We start from the raw sequence: 22,345 nt of genomic DNA, 5'->3' as shown, positions 1-22,345 counted from the left end.
CATTAAGAAGCCATCAAATAATCTAAGAACAGGCACTGGAGATTTGCTTTCAAAATTTCAATAGTGTTTGTACATCAGTACACCATGTCTTTGATTGCTTTTAAATAAACCACCTTTTAAAAAAATGTTTAAATGCAGCCTATTTTCCTGAAAGGAAAATGGAATGTGTTTCATAAAGAAAAATTTAAAGTTTCAGTTACATTTTTTTAAGTGTAGGCAGTGGTCCCTGGGCTCTCTGCCTGCTCTTAAAAAACTTTATGGCTGCCACTCACAAAGGGGAAGTGGTCCCGAGGCGACCCCTGCCTGTTTGCGACTGGCTTACCGCCTACTTGAAGTAGGTGGTAAACTGCGAATCCTTGCGAACGCATTCTGGTCGCAAAATATTCTTACATTCACCTGCAACTCGCTATTAGGAAGGGATGTTCTTGACCCACCCCTTCCTATTCCCGACTCTCAAACCCTATTTTGAGAGTCAGTAATAGGTTACAGACCCGTAAAATAGGGTTAGTACACAGCAAATGGCTTTTTAGCGGTCACAAATGGCCCGATTCACCGGTTGCGACTGATTATACCTGTCATACACGTGGCCCTAAAAATTCAGAGAAAAGAAAGGAAATTCTTTTGGAACTTTATTGTAGATTGGTAAGGAGGAGAGTAATTCATAGGATGCCAAAATTGCATTTGAAAGTTATAGAACGATTCTGCACTCCATATTAAAAATGAATTCTGATCACAAATCAAAATAGGCCTGATATCGGCAATGTTCATGTACATTTTCTCTAAGAAAAAGTTTTTACTTCCAATATTTCTACAAGAGTTGTGGCATATTTTCCAAGCGAGAGATCCCCCATTAAGAATATCCATTTTTCAGGCTAAACAAAAACACACTCCTAATGCTGCTCGGACGATCGAATAGGAGATTAATGCAGGGTTCTCTGATTGAGGTGCAGCCACAAAACTACCCGAAGCATAAACCAGTCACTGACACCTTTCAGCAAGAGTGAAGCCTATGCGCTGGCCCTGATGCTGTTAATTTGATGGATTTATCAGAGCAGAGATCTCCGAAGTGACTTTGTTTTGTGTATCTCTTTATATATATTGAGAGCAGTGCTTGTAAGCAGGGAAAGCAGATGTTTGGGGTGGAGATCTGGCACAGACTCGAGTTTTATGTTTGAGAGCGAAGGGGGGAGGGTGCTCAGCAACAACTTTGTTGGTAATTACACCGTGGCCAGCACCAAACATGAGGAATTGTTTTATAATGCAATAAAAGCTCGCTGGCACTTACTGGGTGTCACGGGAGAGACCAGGTGGCCCATACACACGAAAACCTGCCTCATGTTAGCCTCAGGGGTGGCAAAGCAAAATATAGCAAGGCTGTGGGGGGCACGGGAACCACCGAAGCTCTCCAGCTGGACACAGGACCTGGACTGGTGCCGATTGGCAGCAAACGCTGTATTTCAAATCAGAGGTTGCCCCCCAAATATGGGAGAAAATGTGGAACCCATGGGAGAAATATAGGATTTAGCTGGGTGAGGGGACAAAAGCGAGGGCGAGATAGAAAATTAATTGACACTACTAGTGCTACTTCGGCGATCCTTCCCCAATGTATGCAATACTATGGGGCATATTATCAAGGGGGTTTATCTGCGCTTTTTTGGCTTTAAAAGCCAAGAAAGCGGAGATAAAATTATCTCCCTATTACCTAGCTGTCGCTAACACCAGTTAGCGACAGCTAGTAGGAGATAGCGACCACCTTGGGCCCCGCTTTGCATGTCAGTGATATTTATCACTAATGACATGCAAAGTGGGCGTGCCAAGATGTTAGCGACTGAAAACAGTAGTCGATAACATCGATATCTCCTATTACCAACTTTTGGAGATATTCGCGCTAAGCGCGAATATCTCCAAAAGTTAACACCTGCCCTGAGCAGTTCTTAGCCATGTTATCCAATGAGAGGTGGATAACATGGCTAAGAGCATTAGCTCGGTAATGCATGAATATCGCAGACTTTTCAGAGATATTCATGCATTGTGGCCGATTTTTATCGCATTTGCGATAATCCTTGGTAATACCAAGGTTTATCTGCGATAAATATCGCCGCAGCTCAGCGGTAAATTTTTGTCTCTAACCAAGCAATAGCGCTAATTATCGCTATTGCTTGCTAATATGCCCCTTTATCTCCTGCTCTGGATGTTGCCAAGTATGCAGATTTATTGATCTCTGATTGGAATGTGGACCGATTACGTGTTTAAAAAAAAGATTTCTTATATTGCAATAAAGGACAACTTGCAGCAGATGATGAAAACTCGACCAAAGCTGCAACAAAGCATAATGTTACCAGCAACGATATTTAAAACTGTGGATTACAGGCTATGCATCCAAATGGAGGTCTCAATCCCTACTTCTCGGAATTGTATGCCACGAAGCTTCTGCGGGGCTGAAGGAGTATGCGCGTAACCCCTGCAACGTCATCACGTTGCAGGGGTTACAGGGTGCTGCACTCCTCCTGCTAACCCGACACTGCCTTAGGTCAGAGTTAAAACCTATGTGGTCGTCCGAAGGATTTTTACTTGTGAAATTTTAATATGAAATGTGAGCTTATTTATTACAAACATCAGACGACAGCGACATCTTAGCTAGAGGAAGTATAATGACAAGCAAAGTGTAGCAATTATGAAACGCAATTGAAAGTCACGCACTAAATGCAAATAAAATTATTGGAATATAAGATTTTCAATAATGGGACAGAAAGCAATTTCTATAACATATTGGGCCAGATGTAGGTAGGCGTTTACCGGGTGGTAACGGCCGAATTCGGCCGTTACAGACCGGTAAGAGCAATTTGACATGTAGGTCCCTGTATTTTACAGACTCAGTAAATTTACCGATAAGTAAATTTACCGAGTATGTAAAATACCGAGTCGGTATCATTACGGATTCCGGTAAATTGGTATGTAGGTGGGACTCTTCTGAGTCCCACAAGCAGTACAAAATCGGTATTTTACCATCAAATACTACTTGATGGTAAAATACCGTTTCTGGTGTGCATGCACATGTGTGCATTCACACCTATGCCACATGACAGGCAGACCTGCCCTTAGGGCAGGTATGCCTGCCACATGGCACCCGAGCCTCTTTTGGGGGTGCCAGAGGGTGTCAAAGTGACACCCCCTGCACCCTTGTGACAGTCGGTATTTTCCGATGTGGTAAATACCGACCGGTAAATGCCCAATCAATCCTATGGGCTTCAAAGCCCATAGGAATGAATGGGCATTAACTGGTCGGTATTTCCCGCATCGGAAAATACCGACTGTTTCCGATTCGGTAATTGCACATCTGCATTTACCTACATCTCGGTACTTTTATTTTCCGACCTCTGAAATACGGTCGACTCGGTATTTAAGAGGTCGGAAAATAAAATTTACCTACATCTGGCCCATTGTGTTTAATATATGTAACTTCATGCAATGTTTTGTGACATTCTTAGACCCTTAAGAGGCTAGAAAAAGAGTGGAGGCACTATGGGCCAGATGTAGGAGCCCTAATACCGGTCGGTAACGGCCGAATTAGGGGTTCCAGATGTAGGGGGCCTATATTTAACCGATTCTGTAAAGTTACCGAATCGGTAAATTTACAGAATCGGTAAAATACCGAATCGGTATATTTAACGATTCGGAAAAACCACATGTAGGTGGCACTCCTAAGAGTGCCACAGGCCCTTAAAAATCGGTATTTTACCACCCAATCCTATTGGGTGGTAAAATACCGAATTCAGGTGTGCATGTACATCTGTGCATGCACACCTGTTCAATGTGACACACAGACATGCCCTTAGGGCATGTATGTGTGCCACATGGCACACAAGTCCGGAATTGGGGTGCTAGAGGGTGTCAAAGTGACACCCCCTGCACCCTTGCAGGATTCGATATTTACCGATTCTGTAAATACCGAATCTGTATTTCACATTGATTCCTATGGGCTTCAAGGCCCATAGGAATCAATGGGAAATACAGATTCGGTATTTACAGAATCGGTAAATACCGACTCTCACAGATTCTGTAATTTTTTACCTACATCTGCCTCCTTCCAATTTACCGGCTTTTAAATACCGAATCGGTATGACTCGGTATTTAAAAGTAGGTAAATCGGATTTACCTACATCTGGCCCTATATGTTCAGAATACGTTCAGTTTTTTGCTTTTCTTAAATTTATTTTGCATCAATATGACATGGTTTCAGGGCATCAGAGTTTAATTAGGTACTGACAGCCAAAACTCAACGACAATGGCCCCCACGAGAACAAACGCGAAGAGACTATACATGTTAAGTGTCATATGTTGTAAATGTGAAAATACCAATAAAAAGTATTTTTTTTTTAAAGCGTCTTAAACAATTTGTTAAAAGCCCTCTAACTGCTAAATTAAAATTATGTAGGCAGATTTCCTTTTATGGGATTTACAATATAAAACCGCCCACTTTTCTTAAAAAAAAAAAAAAAGAAAAGAAATGTAGTGCTATGTTGCAAACACGGTGGTTAACGCTACTTGCCAATTGCTCAACGTGCCTGCAGGCCATTTTGTGGAACTTTTACTAGAGCTAGCCAACATTCTTGAGTGTTTTCATTAGCGCGTAGCGGCATAGTAGCAATCCTATATTAACTTTAATGTGACGGGAGCAATGAGCCCCTCAATCTGTCAAAGCAGCTTATGAATAAACATTTCTCCAGTCGAGCTCATTCATTCTGGCTATTTCATTGAGAAATACATTAGAGTAAAGTTTTTTGCAATGACAGGTCTTTGGCATGCTGCCCATATGTTACATATTACACATATTTAGGGAAAGAGTTCTGTATTTTTCCTTCTTCAAATATGGTTGTGGCAAGTTAATGATCTCTTTTGGAGAAAACTGCAGACTACATAACTCGCCTAGTAATTACTTTACTGTTCATTTCATCCAGATTTTAAAAGTATGATATTTCTTCTCTACGATTAAGTTTAAGGCTCATAAAAAACCTTGGCCTAATACTGTTCTAGGTTACTTACTTCTTCTCCCCTCTTTAATGACATTCTCTTATCCTGATTCAGATGATCTTACTTTACCATGTTGCAAAACTACACAGGGACATGGATGTCTCGTGAGATGAACAGTATTGGTAACTACAAAATCAGTTTCCACTTCCATTTATCAGTGAAGTCTTATTTTTCCATTTGATTAATAGGATAGGTCCACAACAAACTAACCAAGTAGGTATATATTTATTTAACTAATAGCTGTGTACCAACGGCAGTGGCAGAAATCTATACAATGTCCTGTGCCCTCAATATGCTACTTGGATCCTTGTATCGTCTCTGTATTTTGAAACTTGTTTGGTTTAGCTTTGGCTTTGGAGTTAAAGTAAATCTTTGGGTTGGCACTGCCTCACAATGGGTTAGCTTTTCCACCACAAGTTAAGAGGCCATTAAATGTCTCAGCATAAACTGGACTTGACATTTGGTGGACGGACACAATGCTTTTCTTTATTGCAGTTAACAGTTAGTCAAGATCAACGACACTTGCCAACACATTGCAGAGGTAAATAGAACAAAGCCACAAATTAAATTAAGTATAGAAGACTTAGAGATCAGGTTATTGCCCGGGATCCACTGGTTGAAAATGGAATTGAAAAGAAGGAGGGTTGGGTTCAGAGGGACAGACGGCAGCTGCTGTTGACTGATGTGCACTAGCTGGGCTCTGCAGAAAAACAAGCATTTGCAATGCAAGAGGTCTCGCAGTTACACAAGTTTATGCGATTGGCATTGTAAATGACAATGCCTTTTATTTATGTTTTTAAAACGAAAACAAAAATAAAAGGCATTGTTATTTGCAATGTCAATAGCTCAAACTCGCGGAAATGCGAGACGTATTGCATTGCAATGCTTGTTTTTAGAAGTCATTCTGAATTCGAGAAGCAGATTTCAACTTTTGATAATGGTTTTACTACGTACCTTGACTAATAATCCATGCTGAGGGTCGACGGGGATTCACAACATAGATACTGTCAGTAGACCAGTGCATACAAGGGGGTGGGAAATTCTGACAAATCAGGTGAGCTCATTTTTATAACAAGGAGAGCCTCGTTGGGTGTAAGGGCAGAAAAGGAAGCCTTTTATCTTCTTTGACTAGAGTAAAAGATGTGCTGTGAATGGAAGAGCCGCGGCTGCTTGAATCAATAAGTTGAGACCACAGCGGAAAGCTTCTTGGTTAGCCTTTAACTTATCTTTCTCTATGGAAAATGCATTGAGCGGGACTCGTTGGCTTTCAGATTCTTGGAATATTGTGAACTGTGATCAAACTTGAAATGTAACCAATCAGATGAACAGATGAAGAAAGAAATATCACCGGGGTGCATGTGCTAAGGCAAGTTATAAGGACCCTTTCTGAAAAATGTGGCAACAAAACAAGCATGACATCGGCTTTGATCCCCAGGGCAAAAACGGCACCCCAATAGCAGACCGGCTAAGCAGGAAGAATACACACCGTTACAGTCGCAAGTAAAAGACACTGCTGCACAGTTTGCACGAGAGGATCACTGGAAAAGAGAAAAGGGCTGTAACTGCAAATAGGTTTATTCTGTAAAAAAACTGGTTCCTTTAAAATGACAGGTCTACATACTGAGCTCAAAGGGCAATTCTGTGAGCAAATACGTTGTTTAGTGCTCCTATGGGAGGCTACACGCGAGTCGTTCCAGACTCCATTAAAATGCTTTGTATGTGACCCTTCAAGAGAGTCTGTAACTATGGGGGTCATTAGGATGGCGGACGGACCTGCGTCCGTCCGCCACCCCCGAGGTAGAGGGACCAACTGCATGGGCAGCGGCGGTTCCTCCATGCAAATTAGGATGTGACCGCCACCCTTGCGGTCACATCCCGTATCTTTAACCTTGCGGCGGGTGCTGCTTGAAGCAGCACCCGCCGCAAGGTTAAAAATGCATGTATTGCATTTACATGCACAAAGCAGCCGGGACCGCGCGGTGTCTGCCGCTTTGTTCATGTAAATGCAGGGGGGTACCATAGGTACCCCCCATGTGCACCCCCTACCCCTTGACACCCTGGGGGCCCGCAACGGGCCCCAAAACTGAAATGACCACATGCTTTTCCACGGCGGAAAAGCCGCTGTGGAAAAGCATGTTTCTTGCCCCATCCTAATATGGCTGGCGGTGTCTGATAGACACCGCCACCATATTAGAGCTTTTCCGCCACGGTCAGAAGGCGACCGAGGCGGAAAAGCGGTGGACGGTTTTCCCGTCCGCCGATGACCCCCCAGCCATCCTAATCTGGCGGGGGGTCTTTGGAGGCACTGCTGCGGCGATTCCGCATCCTCCGGGCCGGCGGTGGCTTCCGCCGGCCCAGAGGATGCAAAATCACCGCAATCCTAATTGGCCCCCTTGTTGGGCAGCATGTACATGAACTCTTAACATGCTTTAATCTACTGTACGGTGATATGTATGCTCCCGATAATACACATTTGCCCAAGCAAAGTATGTGCCCCTTTAAAATACCATGGTCGGCTAAATGCTATGTCCTCCGTCCTGGCGAAAACTCAATTCTATGAAAGGCAATTAATGAGCCTCTACAAGAGGATCTGTTTCCCTGCAAGTATACACTTTGGGGAAATGTGCATGCCAGTCTCTGTTTTTGTAATGCAGAAGAAGGTCTGCGTCCTTAAGACGTTCTGTATCACGGCAATATGCGAAGCATGTGTCTCTGTAGGGAATGATGTGCTCTTGCAAGATGCTATAATACGCCTGCACCCTTCTGAAATACGCGGAGTCCCAGGAAGTTCCCACGTGTGTTCTGTAGTTAAAGTTTCTGCAGCTTGCATGCTTGTATCAGGTGACTAGTTAAATGTATACTTGCGTGCCAGGGGCTGCATATTTAATCGTTGCACCAGTAAGAGATCCAGGTAAAACGGCAGGCTATCAACGCCAATATTCTATTGTTTTCCTTTTTAAATTGGCATATCTGCGCTCCATTAAGACGTTCTGAGTCTATGCATGATAGTAAATATTTGTGCATCTGACATTCTGCGCCCCTCTAAAATGTTACAATGCGCATCGCTGTAAAACATTCAGTTATTACAAAGTGCCTTTGTAAAATATTTTGCGCCCTCACCGGATGCTATGTGTGGTACACATCATTTATTGCCAACATGTGTTGCTGTCACAATAAACAAATACAAAATAAGACAAACGATTAAGGTGCAATAATTTGTCTGATGCCCCTATTAGGTTTTGATGATGTGACCCCCGTTAAGTCGTTCACCCGAAAGCAACATGGTATGTTCCATTATCAAGTGATTTATTTCCTTGTAAGGTGGCTTGAACCCACACCTTTTATGTTATGCTATACTTGTACGATACAAATAATGCTCCCCCATGAAGTGGTTTAGTGACTGCGCCAGTGGCTTGGCCGTTATAATACGTCACTAGTTGCAACGTGAAAATAAGCCACCTAGGGGGGTCTGCTCCTGTGTACAAGTACTGTCAATAGAAGCTCCATCATCTAAACATACTGTTTGACAGTAGTTGTACACAAGAGCTGAAGACTGGAGCGTATCTGACTGCCCGGTAAATTTGTATGCCAGGAGAGGTGCCCCCTGTCCCTCTACCCGTCTGACCCGACCTCAGCACAGCGCTCCCTGCCCGTCCCTTACCCACAGATGAAGGCTCTTGCAGAGCTCAGAGTCGGTATCAGAGGTTTACTTTTTTACGATGCAGCTAGTGAAGTTTTATAACAGCCCAGCCACCGGCACAGTCACATCACAAAACAAGCGGGGCCACCTCCTTTCGGTGTGCTCCACGACAGCTCCTGTGCATGGTCACCCTCGCCGTGTGCTCCTCGACCGCTCCTGTGCGTGATCGCTTTCACTCCTCGCCAGCTCCCATGCATGGCTACCTCGCTGTGTGCTCCTCGCCAGCTCCTGTGCAGGTCGACCGTCGTGCCTAGCGCCTCCTGCAACACAACCATACTTTCCTTCCATTTAATTAACACAAATCCTGGCTGAACTGTAATCCTTTCTGGCTGCCTCCTGCAACTTCAGCAGAATGTACAGGTCACAGCATGGCTGCTAGGCTGCTGCTGACAAAGTAAAACAAGCAATATCTCGGCTTATTGGCCGCGTTGGGCCGGACCTGGGGAAAACAAAGCCTAGGTGCAAGCGATGGGGGGTGGCGGGAGGGAGGGGGGCACAGTGCCCAATTCCCAACCTCACTTCCTCGGTGACAACGACAAGCAAATTAAACCCACCACCTCACGTCGTTGCACCGAAGCGCTGCCTCCTCCGCCCCCCACCGCGCTTCCGTAATAGCCCGATTTGCTTAATCCCTAAATTAAAAGCTATTTGGTGCACAGGCCCGGCGTTATTGCTCTCCCTGCTCCGAAGAACATTTTCCCTGCCGAGGTCAATTTGAATTGGCATGTGGGTCTGTCCCCCCACCAGTGAGCCTTGATGTGTTGGGAAATAGTTACGTTTTGCCATAAGATAAATAAAAGGGGCGATTGTCTGCCCTGAGCTGCAAACTGCTGCGTGTGCTGCTGAAAAGACGAGGTAACAATGACGGACAAGCACACGCACAAAAAAAAAAAGGGGGCGGAAACAGCTACTGAATCCCTCCCCTCCAGGACTCCGTGACCTGCTTCCTGGTTGCCATAGCAACGGTTCTGGAAATCGGCTTGCGACACCAGAAGTCAGGTCACGGAGTCCTAAAAAGGAGGGAGTATAGCGGACAAATCATCAAAACAGGGGCATTGTCCAATGGCAGGCCTCCATTTCGCGAGGCCGGCCAATGGCAGAAGGGGCGTGGTTTCATGCCCCTTCTTGTGTACAAGAACTCTCGCCTGCAGCAGCGCATGCGCTGCAACGCAGGCTTCGACTTAATGAACCTTACAATTATGAGGACGAGTGGAGAAAACTGATTAGTAGAGACATGTGTTCACTGCCTACATTTTAACACCAAGACCTACATTTTACCTTCCTGAAGATAACGCCCTATTGTACATTGAGAGATGCTTTCAGTGCTGCAGTGTTGCTGGTAAGAGGGTCAAACAATGCTGCACGTTAGTGGAAGCCATACTGGAAGGACCTCGTGAGTACTGATAATTATTTCACGCTGGGTGCTAAAGACTGCTGCTGATGCTTCCATCATCATAGCATCATGCTCAGACAACGTAGAATATTATTTTATATTTTGTATAGTGTTAGTGTTAGTGTTAGTGTTACAGTGCATTCTAATTATAAAGGAATCACAAGTAGGCACCACTGCGTTTCTCCTATGCCCTGCCAATCTGACAAGGTCCTAGTATCATTGTCGAGGTACCTTTGAAACATATTTAGGATGTACTGAATAAGAGGTGTTTTGCCTACATGTAAAATAGCTTTTCTAATGCATAATCTTGGTGTAGAGAGGGTAGCAATCGTGGCTCGTGTTGTGGCACGGTGGCGGGGGGAGGAAGGGGGTAACAAAACAAATAAACAATAAACAATAAACGTACCAGAATCCCATAGCTTCGCCGCTCTTCTGGCTCCACTACAGGCACAGGCTACCAGACTGCCCTGCAGCCAATCCAGACACTGCTCTTACAGCATGAGAGCTGCGTCAGGATTGGCCCAAGTACCCTTGATTTGCGCTCCCAGAGAGACTGGGAAATGTGTCTGCTGTCTCCAACCCGGCAAAGCAGCTCGGGTTATAGACAGCTTCAGTGAGCTTGGAAGTTTGGCCGGCCTAAGACGGCCAGCCCAAAACCATGATATGCACCGATAACAGTTCCTACCACTTCCCCTCACTGCCTTTCATCGTCTGGCCCGGCCGTAAGACTCCACAGTAGGAGAAAAATAAAACTATAATAAACATGCTTTATCGTTTTATATTTCAAGTTTTGAAGCTGCTGCTTGCGGGGGGGGGGGGAGCTCCTCCACCATAGCGAAGGAGCCGCCCTTGGAAGATTATCAAATAGCTACTTGTGCCGGAAAGTGAGGCACTGGGAAATCATGACATGGAGTTACAAGAGGAATATGATGAATTTGCCAATGTTATGCTAGCATTAGAGGAACGGTATGAGGCTAAAATGTAAGTAGTTGTTGAATGGCACAGATTCTTCTCATTTGAACAACTGTGAGGGGAAGCAGTTGAGGAATAGTTTACGTTTATTAGCGTTGACTTGTAGATTTAGAAACTTGCATGAAGAAATTATAAGGGATAAACAAGTGAACAAAACATATAACATGAGGATTCAAGAAAAACTGTTTAGTGTGTAGGAACAATATGTGGATAGAGCAATTCAGATTGTGAAAGAATTGAAAGAATGTTGAAGTACAAGGAGGTGCTTCATCATAAAGACAAAAGAGGCTCCAGTGATGTTAGCGTTTTACAAGGTTCTAAAGGCAAGGAAAACAGAGACAGCATGAGTTAACTATAAAGACAAGCTAATCCCAAAAGTTTTAGGAAAAAGTGGGGATGAATTTGAGAAGTTGAAGTGCCTCGCTGTTGTAGTAGAAGGCATGCCAATACAGTTAGTACTTGAGCAAATTCTGTTGTAAAAGTTGCCATCTATAAATTGTAAAATGTACTGAAACTTGAAAAAAGGTATATAATATTGTGTATTTTTTATTTTTTTATTTATAAAGTTTTATATAGCGCAAACTTGATCCCGAAGGATATCAGAATTTGAGGCAAAGGTAACAAATCAGAACATTAGTGTTAGTCTTTCAGGTGTCCAGTAGGATCTGTGCAAAGTCAAAAGATTATTTTTCCTAAGGGGTGCAGAAACTATAATATACCATAGAAAAGTGCAGGATACTTGCCAAAGTTGTTGCAGGTCTTGAGCCGGAAAGGTATTCTTCCATATGACGTCTGGTGTGTTAAATTCAACCTCATTCCTCTGAGTCAGGTACCAGTACCATTTTGAGATTTCTTTTCAATCTCCGTCTTTTTGTATTTCTTCCTCTAGCTTCTGAATGTGATCTGAGATTGTCACTTGTTCTTTAGACCAGCTAGCCAACTGGAGTCCAGTCTAGAGTCCATTACTACAGCTTGCTAGGGAGTCTTTCAAGCATTCAGGTGTTACCGGAGAATTCCATATTGGTGCTCGCGGACTGTAGTACGGGGACTTCCATATTTTCCTTATCTCGTACCATAACTTTTAAGCTGATCTCAGTACCTTTAGTCTAATTTTTTTTTAAATACTTAGGTTGGCCAAACTTATAGAGACAGTGATCATGTTCGGTTACTGCTTTCCAATAGGTGGAGTAAAGTTCATGCAGTTGAAAAAGATTCCTGAAATTCTTAAAATGGAAGGCTATATAGTACATCATGAGGTCTGGGCTGGCTATCCCCCTCGATTTTTCGTTTGGCAGAGCTTTTTCCAGGCTATCTTTACTTCTCTAGAGGCCCAAATAAAGGTGTTTATTTCGCTCTGAATCTTTTTTATCCAGTGTGATTTAAACTCCAAAGGGATAGCGTTGAATAGAAAAGTAAACTTTGGTAGAATAGCCATTTTGATAATGTTGGCTCTCCCCATGAAAGTAAGGGATAAACAGCTCTATGATTTCAATAGCTTCCTCATCTCTTTAGCTTTTAAATCCAAAGGGGGTCATTAGGATAGCGGACGGACTTGAGTCCGTCCGCGACCCCTGAGTAGGAGGGAACGTCCGCATGGGCTGTGCAGATTAGGATGTGACCGCCACCCTGGCGGTCACATCCTCTATTTTTAACATTGCGGCGGGTGGAGCTTCAAGCTGCACCCGCAGCAATGTTAAAAATGCACACATTGCATTTGTATGTAGAAAGTGGCAGGCACCGCCCGGTGCCTGCCGCTTTCTGCATACAAATGCAGGGGGGTACCATAGGTGCCCCCCCCCACCCTCCCCCTTCACCTAGGGGCCCCCGCAGTGAAGTTACACATGCTTTTCCAGGGCGGAAAAGCCGCAGCGGAAAAGCATGTTTCCAAGCACATCCTAATCTGGCTGACGGTGTCTGAGAGACACCGTCACCATATTAGTGCTTTTCCGCCGCGGTTGTAAGCCAACCGCGGAGGAAAAGCTGCGGACGGAAACCAGGACCCACCAGCCATCCTAATGTGGCGGTGGGTCTTGGTGCGTCGGCAGAGGATTTTCCATATCCTCCGGGCTGGCGGTGGCTTCCGCCGGCCCAGAGGATGCGGAAAATCCTCCATCCTAATCAGCCCCTTACCTGGGGAATTTCATCAATATTTTTTAAAACTCTATCCCTAAATATTTGATTTTGTTTTTAGATTCTATCACTGGCGTGGTTGTGTTCCAATGCATTTCACTGGCATATTCACAGTTTTGCCCAGGCCCAAGATTCCAACCTTTACAACTTAATAACTTTCAAAAGAAACTGAAATACAGAACAACCTGTTCCTAAAGATTGCTTGGTTAGACCAAAAAAGCTCAATTTCCAACATAATCAAATTAGTTTAGTTAGTAGCCCATGTCAGCGGGAACTATTCTAGAACTGCAGGGAAAGTTCCTTCAAATTTGCGATGTAGCTACTAGCTCCTCAGGACAGACGTCTAGGACCCTGGTCTCTCTCCAGGCACGTCCATGGAGTCCAGTCCTCTATGGTAAGCTGGACCCCCTTAGAGGCAGCAGTTAATTTACTTTTTGTGACCTTGAAGGAGGAAAACACAATATCAACCACTTGACCCTTGAAGAGCAGTTGCAGTCTCTGGGTGCCAGAAGGACAATGAGTTCTTAAATCCCCTTGTGGGTTATTTTCTTCCAACAGATCTCTTCTTCCAGCAGGTCCTTCTTCTTCTGATGGAGTCTACCAAAGTCAAGGAGTGTTCTGAGAAGGGGTTGAGATGCTAGATCTATCCTAGGTAGTAGCCCATGACTGAAGAAATTCTACCACCCAATCCTCCATACAGTCGTCTTACATCCTCTTGCAGCACTTCCTCTTTGCCTTACTGTAAAATTAAACAAGAGGCCCTTTTTCAATAGAGCAAAACTCTTCTGCCACCAGGTTGGAATGTCTTTAGCTTTTTGATCACTCTCCTATTTAAATGAGCTCATCTCTGACTAACAGGATATAAACAGGCTCTTCCCCCTTGACTAGAGCCTGGCTAATTAGCCAATTTATGCTACACTGTAGCAGTTAACCAACCCCCTGTCACACCTGATCTCAGAGGCGGGCCATTTTTTTACTGAGCCAGGGTGGGTAACTATACTCTGCCAAGAAACAGTATTCCAGCTCTAGAGGTGTAATAGAGGCCAAAACATTTTAAAGCCAATTCTGGCTCAGCGCGCTTAAAGCACATTTTTATAAAGTTACTTTTCCTTTAAATCTGATTTGAACATTAGGTACGAAGCAACTTTGAAGGGATTTGCTGGCATTTAGCAAGTGGAGATATGAAATTAAATATTTTACACACACCTATGTGAGTACTGTGGAAATTATAGCTGGGCCTATACAGGGAATAGCTTTGAGGCTTTCAGTCACTGTGAGAGTACGCTTAGACGCACTGCCTTTTTCACGTATAAGGTACACTTTAAGGATGACTTATTAATAAATGAAAATAGGTTTTCCTACATGGCAAAACATATTAGTCCTTGCCCTGGGTTACCACAGTCAATTTAAACTGCAGCCCAGCCAGCACACAGTGGTGCTCTTGACAGACATATATTTGTAATATATGGTGTGGGGAAAATACACAATGGAGCCCACATATGGCATTTAACTCCCATGCCTCTGGTACACTATTGGCTCATGCCACTGGTACATTATTTGTACCATCTAGTGCGGCTTTCCAGGAAACTTAAATGAATCAATTGGTGATTAACTATTTTATCAATACTAATTTTAGGCCAGATAAAACACAGAGTGTCACTAATTAGCATGGTCACTGGGCACACAGTCCGAATACCAGCAAATGTGTAGGGTCCAGAAAAAGGTGAAAAATTCAGGCTGACCATGAAAAAAAAGCAAATTCACTACAGTTCAGATAATTATGTAGATTGCGCCCTCTGAGTAAATTAGAGTAGTTTGCCCACTTCATTGTTGTTTATATGTCCTACTTACAACAGATACTAACACCTTAAGAGTACATTTTCACTTATTCTTGGGCGAGGGCACTACTCTCTACATCAATACCATCCTGTGGGATTATACCATAGAGGGGATGCTCTAACAACAGGATTCTGTGATCAGATGTTGCACCCATAAAAGTTAAATAAACATCATTTTTTGTTACATTGGTATTAACAGAGACCTGGTACATAGACAACAGAACACTGGGGTAGAAAAAGAATGCTGAACTTAGGAATTCTTTTGGATGCAAGATTGTCAAGTTAGATCATAGACTAAAGGTAACATTTGCTCATGGACTGTGGCTGTACTATTCAGATTTTCTAACATATAATGAGGGAGAACAGCGGCACTGCTTTTCAAACCTCACACAGTCATATCCTAATTATGGTGCTCCAGTGGGGCTTCTGGGTGCAGCCCTTAAGTTATACCAACTGTATTTATTTATTTATTTATGTAACGCCAAATCTGAAAATGTTTCTATCTTTACTACAGTTCATCCGATTTTCTTATTTATTTATTTAATTTGGAATTTTATAAAGCGCTTAGTTACGCTCTCCGGCGTGTCCCTGCGCTGAGAGTGAGCATGTGGGAGGGTGGCAAGTTAAGGGAGTGCTAGGCGAAATAGGTGGGTTTTGAGGGCTCTGCGGAATTTGGCCTCAGAGGGTTCAAGGCGTAGTTCAGTAGGTAGCAGGTTCCAATTCTTGGCTGCAAGGAGTCTGAAGGATCTGCCCCCATACGAGCTCTACGGATTTTGGGGACAGCGGCCAGACCAGTGCCATAGGATCTAAGCATCCGCTCTGATCTATAAGGGGTGATGAGACAGTTGAGGGGGGCGGGTGCTCTACCTCCAAAGATGCGATGGCATATGCATAGAGCTTTGAATTTAATCCTTTCACGGATCGGCAGCCAGTGAAGGGACTTTAGAGCAACTTTTGAGGACGTTCGCCTAGGGAGCCTTAGCACCAGCCGGGCTGTAGCATTTTGCAATACTTGGAGACGGTTGAGACTTCTGGCCGTAATGCCCAGGTATAGGAGATTGGCATAATCGAGTCTCGATGTGACCAAGGCATGCACAAGGGTATGTCTGTCACCAACAGGGAGCATGTCAAGGACCTTACGTAAGGTCTTGAGTATCCCGAAGCACATTCCCACTACCCGATTAACCTGGGGAGCAAATGACAGATCGGAGTCAAGTAGTACCCCGAGGTTTTTCGCCTGTTGACACGGCGCAGGAGTAGGGCCCAGACAGTCCGGCCACCATGCCGAGGACCACACAGACGGGCCCCCCCCCCCCACCACGAGCACTTCTTAATTCCGTTTAAACTGCCATTACTCTTGGACAGCTCGATGACACTTGGCAATGGAGTGTGGTCTGCATGAACATTTTCGGGAAGAGGATTGTTCATTTATAAAATACTTTCAAACATTACTGACGGACAACCAAAAATAGAAAAAACAATAACTTTATAGATCCCCTTTTAGCCAATGTATTGATATACCCAATTCAACACGCTTGGCGCTTAAAAATACACCATGTGCACAAATGTGGGCATGGTTTAGACAGCAATCTGCAGTCAACAAACTAAAGCTGCCTCGTGTTAGGTAAGCCGCTAATTTTATGTACATTTTGTGTAATCATTTACTTGTATATTCAAACGTTTGCTTGGTTTTGGGGAACCATATAATCCACAGTTTGAATTTCGCTCACATCAGTGAAATATCATTATCAGAACAAACTGGCCGCACTTGAATTTACTCTGTAAAGTGTTAAACTGTGGTCGCAGACCATCAGTGCTAGGGTACAGAAAAATGCTGAAAAACATAAGTGTGTAAAGGCAACGATAGAGAACTATCAAAGGGCATGTGATAAAGGCTCACCATGCTTCACTGAACTCTTGTGAAACATGCTACCTTGTTCCAACTGGCACAGGGAGAGCAAGGAAAGAAAACACCATTGATTACCAGGAAGCCAAAAAGAAAATGGATAGGTTTGTATTGTTCGGTCCTAAAATAAAGTGCACATGATTATACAAGTACATGGTACTCTAGAGTCAAAGCACATAATGTTATGAGTCTAAACTGGTAATCGGAAGTGAGTCCAACCACCTAGCTACTCCACTGAAGAAAATACCTTAAAAAAACTTGCTAAAACTTCTCCCTTTGCCAAGACTCATAAAAGGCAGCAACTGCCTCAGAGCAAGGTATCCAAGCTCTCAATACAAAGCTTCAGAAAGGCAAGGAACACAGCAGAAAATCTGATCAACTGGACTACTGGTAAGTAAACAGAACATTTTCTTCTCATCGCCTGTCTCATCTCGGTCCTTTTAAGTCCAAAGACACAACCAATCAACTATTTGAAGATTTCAGCGGAGAAGCACATCCTTTAGGCAATGCAACTCTTTCGGTAATGCAAAACAATTTGGTTTTAACTCCTTGGACGCTCATGACAAGCTGAGCTCGACATGAGCCACGGCGCTCCGGTGCTTGTCATGGCCCGTGGAACGCTCAGGTGCGGGGAGAATTCCCCCGCTGTGCTGAGCGTTCCACGGGAGGCAATACACCTGTGACGAGCTGAGCTCGTCATGAGCACAGGAGCGCCGTAGCTCATGACGAGCTCAGCTCATCATGAGCATGGGGGCGCTGTGCGCGCCCCCTCCCCCCCAGCACAGCGGGGGATTAACCCCCGCAGCGAAGGGGTTAATGAACAACAATCTACACAACAGACTTGAGACTGAAATAATAACCTTGGTCCCGCAGCTCGTTGCCCTTGCATCTCACACTTCCAGTAGGTAATGGGAAAAGCAGGTGCAGAAGCCCTGACATTCCAGGATGGGCATCATTGAGTCTCCATCCAAGATGCAGGTCCCTTCCTCCTCCCACTGGATCACCCATGGATACCAACAGGGATTCCTGTCAGACACCTCATAATTCACACTGGCGTAACCTACTAGAATACATTCAGGGGGCTTATGGTCCTTCCTGGTGGCCCAAAATTCCTACACTATTGAACTCTGGAGCGACTCAAGGCAACTCAGGCAAACATACAGACCTAAATATATGACAAGAATGAGAGGACACATGGGAATATGAAGAAGCCACTCCGTAGAGTGCTTGGAGCACAATGTTGTATTAAACTTAGAATTAACCTTCTGCACACACCGAAGACCAATTCAGGAAAACTACTGATAGAGCCGATTCGGTTATCAGAGACTGTGTCTGCATCCTGCTAGCAAATGTTATAGGCAAAGAAAAAGAAGAGAACTTAACTAAAGTTTAATAAAGAAACCGTTCAATGGTATGAATAGAGAACACTGAAAGGACAACAAATCCAAAGGTAAATCCAATTAAGAGTAAACCCTATTTCACTGCTTTAGTGTTCTACCACAGCATCGAGATATAAATATCGCCTATTCAAAATGCGACTCCATGATATTGACATTCACAATATAGTAAAGGTAAGGATATGTAGGCAAGTATAGTTTTACTATTTTAACTGCAGATCTACTGGATAGACAGAAAGACAGTTAAATATATCAAGGTATGCGTACAAGGAGTACTTCTCTCCATTTCTGCTTTTCCTCCTTAACTCATGAATAATATTTTAACATCGATTATCTATTGTTAAATTGTGATCTCCTACCGAAAACCAATCACATGAAAAGTGAACTATTCGAAATCTCTGATCATGCGAGTGTTATGTTCAAAATAAACTCATTTAAGAAAACACCACAAGTGAAGTTATGGAAATCAAAAGTCGACATTTTACCTTGCCCAAAGAACCCCAAATAAAACTGGAGAGGATCTGCAACACTATTTCATGAAAAATGTGGAAGGGATCTCAGATTATGAGTAAGGTTCCCTGTTTTCTGTTTTTACTGATTTTTACATATATATGCAGACAGAAAACCATTTTTTGCCTATGTTTATTTTTAAATGTGGATAAAAACGGAAATTGGATTCTTTTTAGAGTGATTCTAAATGCGGTCAGTCAAGACTGCTTGGCCAATAGCAGTGCGGCTTGACAGGTAAGGGGTTAAAAAAGAAGGGATTTCTAGTAAAGCAGCTTAAACAATAGTAGATCTGCACAGTCTTGATACTAAAATGTTCATGTTTTCATATGTGTGCCCTTATATATCGTCTGTGGGTGGACCCTTCAACAAGAAATCATTGTCAGCCCTGAAGAAACAACATTAAAAAAAAATAAAAAATAAAGTTGCAAAACGTGTTGGCTATTTGAGGTAATGCAAGTTTTTTCTGACTACTCCCCACAAGGCGGAAATGTACTTTTCCTTCATGATCTCTTTTGTATTTTTGTGCATTTTTATATATATATCAATAACATTCCTGCACTTGTTCTCCCAAAGCAGGTACCGGCAACATGGAATTCGAATAAAGACTTTATTGCATGTCAGAAAGTGACAACTTGATATCTCTCTCACACACACACACACACACGCTCTAAGATGAGTTAGCAACATGAGGTCTTAGTCGCTAGTATGCTCTTAGGGCCTTTCTCGCTAATGCTAAAAAAAATGTTTTAGTGCCAACATTGGGCAGGTCGGCAGTCTAGTTTTTTGGGCTTCTGATAGGTAGCCGCATTTAAGCAGCTGCAGGCACGCCTAAGGCAAGCCCGTCTTCGATGCCAGATGCCAGGAATCCTGCCCTTTTCTTTTTTAGTTAGTCCTCCCCTGACATGCTGGTTGGGAAGCTATTCTGAAATATTCTTCTTCCCAACTAAAACAGATTCATATGGGCTGAACTAACCCTCCACTATGCAATAGTGCAGTGTAGTGGAAAAAAAGCTGAATGATATGAAACCAAACTAGGCAGGCTTGCTGTTCGGCCAGCTTGGCATTCGGCAGTAGCAGTAGGTGGTTTCTGAGAAATCGTTGGTGGCACTATTTTTTAACTAATTAAGCGCTATTATGATCCCTAACCACTGAATGCATAAATGCGAATGAAATTAAGCACATTGGAAAAGAAAATCAGAAGGTTATGAAAACAACATTTAATTTCGCCAGGGGTCCAAAACTGATTTAAAAGAACATTATGACACTCTGACCTTTGATCATTTCCAATGTAATGTATTTTGGGTAAAAAAAAGGGCAGTTAATCACACAATAAATTGATGTTAAATGCCGATGCCATTTAACCTTCAATATATTTTACTGACTGGTTGAAATAACGTTTTTGCTAATCATTCTTCCTTGATTTTGTAAGGCTGATTGTTCGGTCCACAAAACGTTCTGAACATATACTTAAAATTAAATGAAGTACACTTAAAAGTGACAAAAAACTGTAATGCATTAGAAAGTAAATAGAATTTGTCATTATAATCAACAAACAATGTTCAAATACTAGGAAGAAGAGACTCAAAAAGCACAGCTGTAGTTTAGTTGCTTCTTTCATTTTTGACAGGCGAAATAACCTATGACGCTTAAAAAGTTCTATACTGGGCCTAAATCGGCCATTCACAATACACAAAAATGTGGACACATAATGGGCATTTCAACATGAAACTCTTATCACATCTTTGTATACAACCCAACTGGACGCTTTCAGAACAACTGTTCGCTTTCTAAAAACTGGAAGAGGGTATTTTTGAAGCTTATTTTGCCTTGGCTTTTCCCATAATGAAGGCCTTTCAGTGTGAGCAGTGCCAGACACTCCTTTCCAGAAAAGGGTACCTACCACCTTTCAGCTTTCTAGTGCAGGGTGTTATGAACTTGCAGCTTGTTGTTCACAATGTCATAATACATCTTAGAAGAATAATGAACTTCTAGAATTCAACCCTCGCTGCAAAATCAGTGGAAAGGGAAATGCCAGTTGAGTTGCTCTGATGACGTTCCGAGACGATAGTAACAACCAATCAAACCGTTTGACGAGGTTCTATCTACCTTGCGGCCAAGCAAATGATCAAGCCTATAAACAATAATCTTTAGCCTATATACCTGCTGCCTCGGTATACCCGCTGCCTCAATATACCCGCCACCTTAAATATGCCCTCCACCGCAATGTACCCGCAACGTTTCGGTTGCTTGTTAGAAATCTTAGGTAGGATAGAAGAACACACGCAAAAGATTGAAACGAGAAGAAATGGGAGGAAGTGCAAACCAGAGACGCAAGGCACAGCAATCCAAGAAGCACGCAGTCACGCGCATGCACGGTACCATCGCCTTGCATACTTGCAGAAGATGGGGTGCTGCAACTCAGCAGCCAGTCGGCAGTGTTTAACACCGTCATGTTCTCTCCTGAGAAGGGGAGTGATGTTCAGGTCAAGCATTAGAACAAGCGCTTTCTCCAATCATATGAGCTATACACAGGGTAGACTGGATTTCAAACAATGGCTTGGGACAGCACGCACATAAGGCGAAAGCAAATGCTTTCAAGCGAGTTTAAAAATAAATTATGAAGAGTCAAAAGGTTGCTGAATATACAGTATGTACTGTCGATATTACTCTTTATGTAACAGTGCCATACTGCACCTGATAAGGCACACAGGACATTTGTAGGTAAGAATATATACATATTTTAGCATTAAATTTCCAGAACTAAGTATAATCGCAATATGAAAATGTAGGCAAAATTTGAGTTGTAGACTTTAAGCTTACCTCCTGTGCCATTGGTTGTAGCTGAAGTGCTGCTGAGATTTGCTTTATCTAGTTTGGAAGCACCAGGCGTGTCACTACCCACTACATGAGTATGAGGACTTGATAAGTCCTGCATTTCCATAGACCTATTCAAAAGAAGAAAATGGAGAAATCATTACAAATCTTGCACTCCTTTCTTTTAGAATTATTTTCGGTTCACTCCCTGTAAGGGCCCCCACAACATACTACACTACTTCTCCTCTAGGCCACTTTGACTTTATCTCCATTTAAGATCTGGCTTGCAGCTCTGAGCAAGGACCTCGGAAGAGGAAGCCTCCTTCCACTTTGAGAAGCAATACCAAAGTCAATTAGAAGTCGCCAAGGTATCGCAACGGAGACTCCTAAGCCAAGCGTTGCGACCCCTGCCATCTTGCGTGCAACCCCTGGCTGTTTGTCAGCCTTGGAAGCGCTCTGGTGGCATAAAAACAGCTGCAGTGTTAGCAGTCCTTGATTGCGCTACGGTGCAATAGCTCTGCCTGCAGAGACAGAAGGCTGCAAGCTGGGCCAAGGTGGGGAAAAGAACTCGCCTCACTCGTCGCTATGGTGAACCTTGGCAGGGCTGGCTGGCAGAGTCCTTCATGTGATAGATTGTATGCATCTGCCATTTGC

At 43.4% G+C, this 22,345-nt stretch overlaps 1 protein-coding gene across 5 annotated transcripts in view; it reads right to left on the bottom strand.

Annotated features, from left to right (window-relative positions):
• The window catches only part of LOC147666718 (protein phosphatase EYA4-like), a 197,984-nt gene extending 176,166 nt beyond the window's left edge, over positions 1-21,818 (bottom strand). For 4 of the 5 annotated variants that reach the window (XM_086948934.1, XM_086948933.1, XM_086948937.1 and 1 more), the window contains exon 1: positions 21,698-21,818. In XM_086948934.1, the coding sequence (XP_086805060.1) occupies positions 21,698-21,818 (121 nt within the window). Of the gene's footprint in view, positions 1-21,271; positions 21,338-21,697 lie in introns of all 5 variants that reach the window. The other variant, XM_086948935.1, reaches the window with a different exon arrangement.
• Positions 21,819-22,345: the final 527 nt, after the last annotated feature.

This window comes from Lissotriton vulgaris, unplaced genomic scaffold (assembly GCF_964263255.1).
Source record: "Lissotriton vulgaris unplaced genomic scaffold, aLisVul1.2 SCAFFOLD_1801, whole genome shotgun sequence".
In the NCBI taxonomy this organism is placed as follows: Eukaryota; Metazoa; Chordata; class Amphibia; order Caudata; family Salamandridae; genus Lissotriton; species Lissotriton vulgaris.
This window is presented reverse-complemented; position numbering and strand designations above follow the sequence as displayed.